The sequence below is a fragment of the Oryctolagus cuniculus genome, chromosome 9 (genome assembly GCF_964237555.1).
Source record: "Oryctolagus cuniculus chromosome 9, mOryCun1.1, whole genome shotgun sequence".
NCBI lineage: Eukaryota > Metazoa > Chordata > Mammalia > Lagomorpha > Leporidae > Oryctolagus > Oryctolagus cuniculus.
In genome coordinates, this window is record NC_091440.1 from 68932762 (window position 1) to 68944201 (window position 11440).

The 11440-nt window shown below is 53.4% G+C and overlaps 1 protein-coding gene across 2 annotated transcripts; it reads left to right on the plus strand.

Moving 5' to 3' along the window:
* Nucleotides 1-1722: 1722 nt before the first annotated feature.
* Nucleotides 1723-4698, plus strand: ARL11 (ARF like GTPase 11). 2 transcript variants are annotated; one of them, XR_007913930.2, is made up of 3 exons: nucleotides 1748-1878; nucleotides 2774-3778; nucleotides 4468-4698. XR_007913930.2 is itself a non-coding variant. In XM_008273853.4 (2 exons), exon 2 carries the CDS (start codon nucleotides 2792-2794, stop codon nucleotides 3338-3340), a length of 549 nt encoding a protein of 182 aa, XP_008272075.1. In that variant the 5' UTR covers nucleotides 1723-1878; nucleotides 2774-2791; the 3' UTR covers nucleotides 3341-4698. The 2 variants fall into 2 exon arrangements, 1 of the variants encoding a protein (XP_008272075.1); XM_008273853.4 differs by having other exon boundaries at nucleotides 1723-1878; nucleotides 2774-4698.
* The last annotated feature ends 6742 nt before the right edge of the window (nucleotides 4699-11440 follow it).

An 11440-nucleotide genomic window follows, 5' to 3' on the forward strand; every position in this document is an offset into this window, starting at 1 on the left:
CATGGCTGCCCTGCGCGCAGTGACCATCAAGTCCCTGGAGCCTGCAGCCTCTCTGAGACCACAAAGCTGGCGCCACCTGAAGACCTCCACAGTCGCTCGGGCTGTGCTGGGATCCAGGGGTCTGAGGCCACAGGGAGTTGCCCTTACTTCACCATGGCTTCAGAACAGCTAATTTTTTTTAATTTGCATTTTCTGCAGGGGTCATTTTTATCAGGAAAAGCATAACACTATTCAAGAAAAACAATCAAGCAACAACTTGCATTGCCCACAGTTGTACCACATTAACATAGCTTTGAAATTTTTGTGGTTTCCTTAAGAGTTTTCAAATCACACTCAGGCAGTCTTTTAAAGCATGTATGGGGACCAGTGCTATGGCACAGCGGGTTAACGCCCTGGCCTGAAGTGCCAGCATCCCATATGGGCATATGGGATTCCAGTCCCAGCTGCTCCACTTCCGATCCAGCTCTCTGCTATGCCCTGGGAAAGCAGTAGAAGATGGCCCGAGTCCTTGGACCCCCGCACCCACATGGGAGACCCGGAAGAATCTCCTGGCTCCTGGCTTTGGATTGGCACAGCTCCGGCCGTTGCGGCCAATGAGGGAATGAACCAGTGGATGGAGGACCTCTCTCTCTCTGCCTCTCCTCTCTCTGTGTAACTCTTCCAAATAAATAAATCTTTAAAGAAAAAAAAGCATGTATGTTGCTGTCGACCTAAATACCAGAGCTGTGTGCCACAGCAAGCCATGTGCGCCTTCAAGGTGGTTGAAGCAACCAGAAGTTTTCAAAGGCAGAACCAAGGAAGGTGACATAAGATATTTTGAAATAATAATCCTTAGTACACAGGTGGTGGCTGTCCGAGATTAAATAACAGCTGGTGGGCAGACATCCTGGCAGAGGTATTTCTGTGCCGAATTGTGGGTCTGGCACAACTGTTTTGTGAACAGTTTTTTTTGTTTTTGTTTTTTTTTTGTTTTGTTTTGTTTTGTTTTTTTTTTTTTTTGACAGGCAGAGTGGACAGTGAGAGAGAGAGAGAGAGAGACAGAGAGAAAGGTCTTCCTTTGCCGTTGGTTCACCCTCCAATGGCCGCTGCACCGCGCTGATCCGATGGCAGGAGCCAGGTGCTTCTCCTGGTATCCCATGGGGTGCAGGGCCCAAGGACTTGGGCCATCCTCCACTGCACTCCCGGGCCACAGCAGAGAGCTGGCCTGGAAGAGGGGCAACCGGGACAGAATCCGGCGCCCCGACCGGGACTAGAACCCGGTGTGCCGGCACCACAAGGCGGAGGATTAGCCTAGTGAGCCGCGGCGCCGGCCGTGAACAGTTCTTACCAGGCACTAACCAGAGTTCTTTAAACGATTCCCGACAAAAGCACATCATGAATAGTTACGCATGGATTTCCATGATCTCTTGCACCAACATATTTTTAAGTCCATGTTTTCACCAACTTTTAAAGTCCCTTTGTTTGCTTGAGACTTTTAAAGTTTATTTCTTGGGCTAGGGCTTGACAGAAGGGACTCCATTTGGATTCTCATAATTCTGACCTTGGAACTCGCCACAGGGCTGGGAGGGAAAGAGCAAAAGGCACCTGCTGAACATGGACACCGAGCTTGGGCACCCCTCTGCAAGAGTTCATACTGGGCTTGGCTCAGCCAAGAGCTGAAGAGCTGGGGACATCTTTGTGGCCTGTCCCCAGCAGGACGAGGCCCCTCCCCCCAGTCAACCAGGAAAAGGAAGCAGAAAGCAGAAAAAGGAGAAGCAGCAGCCAGGCCATTTACTCTGTGTCCCGCTCCGGGAACTCCTCGGACCGGCAGCAAGCAGCTGTACGGGAGAAGCGAGCCTCAGAGGAGGACGTTCTGCCACACCTAATCAGAACACGCAGGTAACGTGAAGTGTTACCCTTCCCCCTTGGGAGGAGGAATGGAGGGAGGCTGTTTTATTTTCCTCCAGGGGCAGCTGCTACACACTCCGGGAGGCGATCTGTCCCTTCTGCCCCACCCAGGTTTCTCTTAAGAGGAAAGCAGGTCTCATATCTTGAGGCAGCAGATGGTGGCAAGTGCCCGGGAGACCCAGATGGTGTTCCATGCTCCTGGCTTCAGCCTGGCCCAGTCCTGGCTGTGGCAGGCATTTGGGGAGTAAACAAATGGATGGTAGATCTCTCTCTCTCCCCTCTCTTGCTCTCACTCTCTTTCTCTCTCTGTTGCTCTGCCTTTTAAGTAGATGAAAATAAACATTAAGTAGATGCGGGGGTTTTTGTAAAACCATATATAGGGTTTCCTAGAGGTCACTTAGGACACTCAGGTAGGGCAGTGGCCCGGCCACCAGCAGATGTGAAAAGTCATCAAGAACAGGACAGGGCTGGCCTGGAGGGAATCCTGCAGGGAGCAGAAGTTTCCCACGAGCTGAGCTCTCCTCCTCCTTCCATGCGTGGACCTCAGCACAGCTTCTGTTTCTGGGTTCAGGCTAACAGGCGAGGACAGGGCTTAGAGGCCACAGACAAGCAAGAATCCTAGACCTCTTTCTGGGATCTCCAATGAACCTGCTCTGCCTGTTTAGCACTCCTGGCTGCCTCTTTGCTTGAACCAGGGTGTGTGAGCCACATTCCATGTCTCCAGGGTAGGCCCCGGGGAAGGGTCAGCTGTGGGGGTGGGGGTGGCTTACACACTCTCATTCCTGGGGCTGAAACCCCGCTCTGGGAGACGTTCCCTCTTTCAGAACAGAAGCTCCTCCCTGTGCCTGCACGGATTTGCTTTCTGATCTGTGCCCCCTGCCTGCAGGACTTGGTAGGAGCCACCATGGGTGCTATGAGTCCCAGAGGCCACAAGGCAGAACCCCAGGTGGTGATGATGGGCCTGGACTCGGCGGGCAAGACCACGCTGCTGTACAAGCTGAAGGGCCACCAGCAGGTGGAGACCCTGCCCACCGTGGGTTTTAACGTGGAGCCTCTCGAAGCTCCAGGGAACCTGTCACTGACTCTCTGGGACGTCGGGGGCCAGACGCAGCTCAGGGCCAGCTGGAAGGACCATCTGGAAGGCACAGACACCCTCGTGTACGTGCTGGACAGCACGGACGAAGCCCGCTTGCCGGAGGCTGTGGCTGCACTCACCGAGGTCCTGGACGACCCCAGCATGGCCGGCGTCCCCTTCCTGGTGCTGGCCAACAAGCAGGAGGCGCCCGACGCTCTTCCGCTGCTGGAGATCAGGAGCAGGCTGGGCCTGGAGCGATTCCAGGACCACCGTTGGGAGCTCCAGGCCTGCAGTGCCCTCACTGGGGAGGGACTGTCTGAGGCCCTGAAGAGCCTGCAGCGCCTCCTGAAACCCCGCAGCCACCTGTGTCCCCTGTGAGAGCCACAGGAGGGAGAGAGGGGAGGGCAAGAGAGCCCTAGCAGCCCAGAGCTTGGCTCATGCAAACCAGAAAAACCAGCCACTCCATGAGACCCTTAAGCTCTGTTTATCAAAGAAATCCTTCTGTTCTTGGACAGGATATTGGATATTTCTGGATGGTGCTTATGTTGCGAATCAACTATTCTTTGAATAAGGATGCAATAAGAAGGAACAAAGAAACGGCACAGATTTCACTGAACAGCTCATTGCCAAGTGCAAGTGAAGCAACAAGGGGTTACAGAAAAGATACCCACGTCCACACAGGAAAAAGCATTTCCAAATCAGATTTGCTCATCATCTGGACAGGATCTCTTTCGAGATATGTGATTTCCCCGGTGGCCTTCGGGCATGTGTCGCTGTGGCTGTGACTGCGAGTAGCCAGAGCCAGCAACAGAGCAGGTAAAGTCTGCTCCCACGAGCTTTGCCTTTAGAAGCTCCCGTGGAGCTCAGCCCCCGGGCAAGGGGCTGGGAGCCAAGGCCTCCCCAAACTACCCTCTTCTCTCTCCCTGATGGGCCCTTCCTTACCCTTGGTCAACCCTTCATTTCCACGGTGTAGCACATATCTCTCCTTAAATATCAGTTTAATCAATCATTTCATTCATGTATTCAGTTAATCAAAAAGTATGTAGAGCATTTAACCCCTGGATATGAACCAGGTGTTTTCAATGAGACCTTGAGTTCCAAACACATGGAGACAGCGGCGCCTTCTCTTATGTTATTGGCAGAAGCAGGGAGAGTTGAACCCAGCCTCCTAGAAGGGTGTGGGGCTCCTTCTCTGCCTAGGATCCCAGGAGCTTTTAAAGTTAGCTGTAGGAGGTTATGCTTTGGGCCATTTTTCTAGGGTCATGGGCCCACATTTTTTCATCTGACTTTCAAAGACATCTGTTTTTCCCATGGGTTAAGAATCACTAATCTGGTTTTCTCCCACATCCAACCCTGGAATATTTTCTGTAACCTGTTTGTTTTTTAGTGATAAAGAACTGTCAGGGGGCCGGCGCTGTGGCTCAGCGGGTTAAAGCCCTGGCCTGAAGCGCCGGCATCCCATATGGGCACCGGTTCTAGTCCTGGTTGCTCTTCTTCCGATCCAGCTCTCTGCTATAGCTTGGGAAAGCAGTAAAAGATGGTCCAAGTCCTTGGGCCCCTTGCACCCACATGGGAAACCTGGAAGAAGCTCCTGGCTCCTGGCTTCGGATCAGCTCAGTTCCAGCCGTTGTGGCCATCTGGGGAGTGAACCAGTGGATGGAAGACCTCTCTCTCTTTCTCTACCTCTCTCTGTAACTCTGTCTTTCAAATAAATAAAATAAATATTTTAAAAAAAACTGTCATTAGCACCTGTTGTCATGCAAACGGCTCTACATGTTGACTATTCCTTCTGATCTTAGGTTAAAACCAGCCTCCTTACAGCTCCTGGCAGTAACAAAGCAAAAATGGGCCCTCAAAGCCCTCTGACACCTGAGACCTGCCAGGCCCCTCTCTACCCAAACTCTTCCGTTCCAAAACCAGGTCAGGTGTTTCCACTAATCATCAATTGACACGGATCAAGACTTCCGATGTTAGAGTCTAGGAAGCAAAAGAATAAGACAAAGCCTCAGGCCTCCTGGAACACTGGTTAGGGAGGCAAAGCACGGAGCTGGCTGGGCTCCACACTCAGTGGTGTACTGGATTATGTCTGATTCCCACGGCTCTGCAAGCAGGCATCATCCCCATTTCACATAATTGGAAACTGAGGCTTGGAGAGCCTGTGACCTCTTGTCGCCAGATACGTGCAGCCTGCATTCTTCCTCATCACGCTTCTAGAAGGTCGACACTAGGATGGGCCTGCACTCAGCAGATGTGCTGGGACAGCATTCCACCTGGGGGGGAAGAGTCTGCCTGGATGCCTCGGGGAGGAGGACCCAGAACAGGGGCTTGGGGCGAGGAGTGGGAAGTGAACCTGGGAAGAAGGTTCAGAGCGCCCTGGGGAAGGCTGTTCGGGCTCCGTCGGGAGTATGGGGTGGGGGAAATGAAACACTGATGGCCATTCAGGAGGACCATTCAGCGGCAGTGTGGGGCTGCACAAAGAGCAGGGGGTACCCTGGAGACGGGAAGCAGGGACGCGGGAGCTGAGCATCCCAGGTCGGAGAGGGTGAGGAAGGCGAATGACAATGCTGGGAGTGAGATGCAAGGAGAGAGGAGGACTTTAAAGAGAGCTCAAGGTTTGGAATCTGCAGGTCGGGAGGGGCCCAAAGCCCATGAACTTGAGACAGGAGAAGACTCCACACAGGGGCTGGCACCACTGGGTTCCTGCTGGTGAATTTGGGTGCAGCTCCTTTCCAGGTGTCCCATTATCTGCAGTCAGGGAGCCACCCCTGCTCCTGCCCGGGGCTGAGGCTCCTGTCCTCCCGTAATCTCGCACTTCCACTGCACGCTCCTCTGCAGGGTGTTTGTTCTGGTGTGTCCATGGGCAGGGGCAGGGTTCCTACAGGGCGGTTCTGCGTTAGCGCCTACACGGAGCATTGGAGCATCGGGACGTCAATTGTTTTAGAGGGCTTACTGTGCTGGTTTCTCCACTGGACCACACGGGCAGTATAAATCTTGACCCTGACCCACTCAACACACAGGCCCTTTGGAGTCCACTTCTGACAGGTGATTGTTTTTTCCTTTGTATTCACATTGCAGGGCCCACAGTCTGCTTCTTCTTACTGCCCCTACGCTTCTGAACATCATTTTTCCCCCAAATGCCTGCAACAGTCAGGGCTGGGCAAGGCCAAAGCCAGGAGCCAGGAACTCGATCTGGATTTCCCACACAGGAGCCCACGTTCTAGACCCATCACCTGCTGCCTCCCAGGGTGTGCATTAGCTGGAAGCAGAGGCAGAAGCAGAGCCAGGACTCAAACCAGGCACAGTGGGCAGCATTGTCTAACGCCGTTAAGGAAGGGGCATCTCGTTAGTGTTCTTGCTTTGCTGTCAAAGGAGTTTCTGATCAGGCATTTTCTCTCCTCCTGCCCCCACGCAGGTGCCACAACCCAGGCCCTGGAGCCTACGCTTGGGTTCTCTATTAATTTCCAGGGAGTCCAGGCTTCCAGCCTACACTGCTGGTGGCAGTTTCTGTCTTCATTTCTGCCACTCGTGGATTTCCCTTTCTTCTGCTCAGTCCACACTAAAGTAGCTCTTTCCTAGCTGTAGTTCACCCAGCATTTCCGTGACTTGGCAGCGGGCAAGCCATCCACCCTGTGGCTGGATGTCCTGTACTTGTTTTGGTTCCTGGCCAGGAGCCGAACAAAGCAGCAGCAGGTGTGTGAGCCGCTGCAATCTGCCCTGAAGAAGACAATCCGGGCAGCTGTGAGCGGGAAAAGGGTGGATCCTGACGGCAGGAGACAGCTCGGAGAGGGGCCGGGTACCCTCTGCCCCAGGCACGGTGGGCAGCGTTACTGTGCACAGACTTCCGGCACTGCCGCCTGCCCCAGTGTGCGGTGCCATCTCCTCCTCCACCACCACCCCACTCTCTTGGCAAACCCTCTGCTTCTGCCAGGCTGGTCTCTCCTCTGGTTCCGGGATGTATCAGGCTCTCTCCTAGCTCTTGCTGGGTGAGCCACAGTGGACCAAAGCACCTGCCGGTAGCTCCACTTGCCTGAATCCCACAGTCCATGCAGGAGCCCCAGAAGTCTTTCATCATCCCCCCTTGGATAGGACTTTAGGAAAAAAGGACAACAAAAGCACAAAATGCTAAAAACAGTGTTAGCTGTAACTCCCCGCCGTGTGCCTGCTGCTTGGGGAGACTGAAGTCAACTCCCTCAAATGGAACTGCTGCCGGCAAGTGGGGTTCTAGGATAGCAACTGTGCAACTCTGGGCAGAAGGCTGGATGGCAGTGTCCGGGACCTGCCCTGCCAGCTTTTGTTCTCCGGCTTCCAGAGGGTTTGCCTAAGAGAGCATGGGAGTCCTGTGCACCCTCCTGGGGTTTCTGATGCCCACCTTGTGCACATGGTTCACCCACCAGGAGTTACAGGAGTGACCACGGTGGTGGCAGCAGCCTTGCAGGGTCACACAACTTTAGGGACCCTCCCAATACCCCTGCTATCGTGGGCTTCAGTTGTTTTCCTGTCTGTACCTCCTGTTCTGATCCTGCCCACTATTTTTTTTTTATTTGACAGGTAGAGCTATAGACAGTGAGAGAGAGAGAGACAGAGAGAAAGGTCTTCCTTCCATTGGTTCACTCCCCAAATGGCCGCCATGGCTGGAGCTGCGCCGATCCGAAGCCAGGAGCCAGGTGCTTCTCCTGGTCTCCCATGCGGGTGCAAGGGCTGAGGACCTGGGCCATCCTCCACTGCCCTCCCGGGCCACAGCAGAGAGCTGGACTGGAAGAGAAGCAACCGGGACAGAATCCGGCGCCCCAACCGTGACTAGAACCTAGGGTGCCGGCACCGCAGGTGGAGGATTAGCCTAGTGAGCTATGGAGCCGGCCCCTGCCCACTATTTAAGGACCCTCGGTGCCACACTGCAGCCCACCTGAGCACCCTCACCCTGAGCCCCCGCATGCCAACTGTCCAGCCCCACTTCCTAGTGCCCATGTCACTCAGCCTTGCCTCTCTAGGGCTGCTCGGCACCCGGGGACGCTGTGACTTTCTGGAACTTAGAGCCCTCACCAACCTTCCCACTCTCTTCAAAGCCTGAATTAGCTATTAGCATTCAAAACTGGGAGTTGCTGATGAAACACCTGCATGAATAATGAACATGTGATTACAGCCAGGGATGCAGTGTCAGAGCAGGGAGTCCCCAGGTCCCCGAAATGCCCAGAATAAAATCCACAAACAAGAAGACCAACGGGTTTGTCTGTCGGTTTGAGAGCCAAAGTGGTGGCACAAAGCTCTACCGGAGGCTTCCTTTGTAATGAAAATGACAACAATACGGAGTGGGCGCTTGGTGCTGCAGTTAAGACACTGCTTGGGGGGCCAGCATTGTGGTGTAGCAGGTAAAGCCACCACCTGAAGTGCCGGCATCCCATATGGGCACTGGTTTGAGTCCTGGCTGCTCCACTTCTGATCTAGCTCTCTGCTGTGGCCTGGGAAAGCAGTAGAAGATGGCCCAAGTCCTTGGGACCTTGCACCCATGTTCACCTTGCACCCAGAAGAGGCTCTTGGCTCCTGGCTTCGGATTGGTGCAGCTCTGGCAGTTGCAGCAAGTTGAGGAGTGAACCAGTGGATGGAAGACCTCTCTTTCTCTCTCTGCCTCTCCTTCTCTCTGTGTGTAACTCTTTCAAATAAATAAATACATCTTTAAAGAGAAAAAAAAAGACACTGCTTGGGACGCCCACATTCCAAAGCAGATTGGAAGTCCCAGCTCCACTCCCAATTCCAGCTTCCTGCTAATGCACACACTGGGAGGCAGCAGGTGGTGGTTCAAGTACTTGGCTTCCTGTCACCCTTGTACAAGACCCAGATTGAGTTCCAGACTCCTGGCTTCAACCTGGCCTGATCCTGGCTGTTGTAGGTATTTGGAGAGTGAACCAGCAGATGGGAGATCTCTCTGTCTCTCTGCCTTTCAAATACATTTTTAAAAATTTTAAAAGAATAAAAGAAAATGATAGCAAGTCATGGACACTCCTAGAGCATATCACACTCAGAACAGCCTGGCTTTTTGTCTGTGTAGGAGAGGGGCAGTAACAGGGGTGGGGCCAGCCCAGACCTGTCCCCAGACAGGAAGTGGGACAGGAAGGACCTGTCCCAGACCTGCCCTTGTCCCAGCAGCTTCGTCAAGCTGGGCACATCCTCAAGTGGAGGCGGAGACGCTGGCTTTGGCCACTGCCTCCTGGGTCATGAGAGCACAGGGAAGGTAACAGTAAGAGGTGTGAGCCCCTGTAGAAACAGAGGAGGTGACTCCTTCCCTCTCCCTTTTCTTAGGGCATCTGGTTTAAAAGATTTCCCGTTTAAAAACATTTTAAAATACATTTTTTTTTGTTTTGAAATGTAGTAATTCTTAACACGTTGCCACACTCAGTTCCTAGGAGGGAAATGCGTACATACGCATATACACTCTTTTTCTTGAAAACAGATATCTCAGTATCACAAAATGAGGGACTCGTGACAATGAGTCAGGTATCTGGCATGACTAGAGGAGGCAGGGTTCATAACTACTCACCAAATGAAATGACTCCACCCCCTCCTATCTTCTTAGAGCATCGACTTCCGCAAACTTGGAAGCTCAATAATAAGCCTCTTGCAGCTTTGGGAAACAGGGAGGCTTTTTTTTCAAGGACCCAAGAGACATCTCCACCTCCTTGAAATGCAATGATCAAGGGGGTAACAGGTGCAGGGCGGGGCGGGGAGCCCGACCTCGCTGGAAGCAGCGGAGGCCCCTGTCCTACGGCCCAGTGAAGCTGCCCCCTCAGACAAGGCGGGTCAGGAACCCAGCTGGTGACCCCCACTGCCCGGTGAGCCAAGGGTGAACGTCCTGCGGCGCAGGGCGCCATCAGGCCCTCTTCCCTGGGGGCTGCCTGCTGCTCGTCCCGAAAGCCCACAGGGCACGCCGCGACTTCCGTCTGTCCTGCCATGTCTTAGCCTGGGATGCGCACTACGTTCCTGCTGGATAAAACCCTTTTCCCGCCCCTCCTCTTTCGTGCGGAGGTTTTCTGGGCTGGCAGGAGATCTGCTTTTCGCTGTCTTTCCCCAGGCGGCCCAGCGGCCTGGCCCTGTGTACACCCAGGATTAGTAAAGCCACAGGGTAAAAGGAAAGCGTGTTCCGCCCTAAAGGCATCCCAGCACACAGAGCCGTGGTTCTCCGAGGGCGCTTCCATAGCGGCGAGCAAGACTTACTCCAACCCTCATCCAGCGGATGGTTTCACAGTCCATTAAGGGTGACCCTGAAGCTCCCTCCCACGTGGCTCATCAAGGCAGCAGCTCAGAAAAAATAAAACAATTTCAGAAAGAAAGAGAAAAAGTCTTTCATTTCCGCCTCATTGTTCTGCTTCCCACCCCTCTGACTTATCCAGCCCCTAGGAAATGCGTGCGGCACATGCTCCAGGTCATAAGCATTGACCAAGTCTCCCGCGGACACACAGCACTCAGCCCCAGGTCTCAGCAAAAACCTGATCACCCCTGCCCCGTGTGCTGCCCCTGGCCTGGGGCACGTGGGTATTTTTGCAGGCCATGCCAAGTGTGAAATTACACATCTAAACAAATGAATTCTCAGAGAGGTGCCTCCAAGTCTTCAAAGAAACGCAGGTATGATGAGTATAAAAGATCTCTGGATTTTTCAACACGGCATCATGTCATTTTGCAATTTGAATTCTTTTCTTTGAATTTCACAAACTTCCATTTCGTGTGATGTTTAAGTGTTGGCTTCACCTGGAGGGCAGCTTTGAAGGCGATAAAGAATCGTATGGAAAGATGCTTCCAGGTCATGAGAATTCCTCATGACTGAGTTGCTGCCGAGAGGAGATGCAGTCTCATCTCTTGCTCAACTCTGAGCTGTCTAAAGGCATGTGAAGGCATGTGCCGAGAGCTTGGGCCTGAAGTCGGAACAGGCGGGAATCCTGGCTCTGCTCCTCACCCACTGGGTATCCCTGGGCCAATTACTGAGCCATCTAAGCCCCAGCTGCAGAGTGGGAGCACGAAGAGGCTGACAAAGGTCTTGTGAGAATGGAGTGAGAGCCTGTGTTCACCTAGTGGGCTGCATTTCTGTAGCACCCACTACATACAAGTCACCGGGCTATGTCCAAAGATACACGGATGAAGGAGCTGTCAACCCTCAACCCAGTCCCTGTCCCCAGACTTGGAGTCCATCTTTCAACAAGTGACAGCTACTAACACTAAGTCCCACTAAAGCACGTTAAAAATGCAAGCAAAGCTTTGGGGGCTGGGACATTCCTTACAGATCCTTTCCCTGATCTGTGGAAATTTCTAGAAGCAGAGTTATTCAGCGAGCCATGACTGGTGGAAAGGGTTGGGAGGGGGTAGGAGTTTGGTCTAGTGGTTAAGATGCTGCTTGGGACACCCACATCCCATACAGGAGTGCCAGGGTTCAAGTCCCTGCTCCGCCTCTGATTCCAGCTTCCTGCTAATGTGCACGCTGGGCGGCAGTTGAGG

Excerpts from the sequence above, each read along its gene's own strand:
- ARL11 (XM_008273853.4), top strand. The coding sequence starts at position 2,792 with ATGGGTGCTATGAGTCCCAGAGGCCACAAGGCAGAACCCCAGGTGGTG.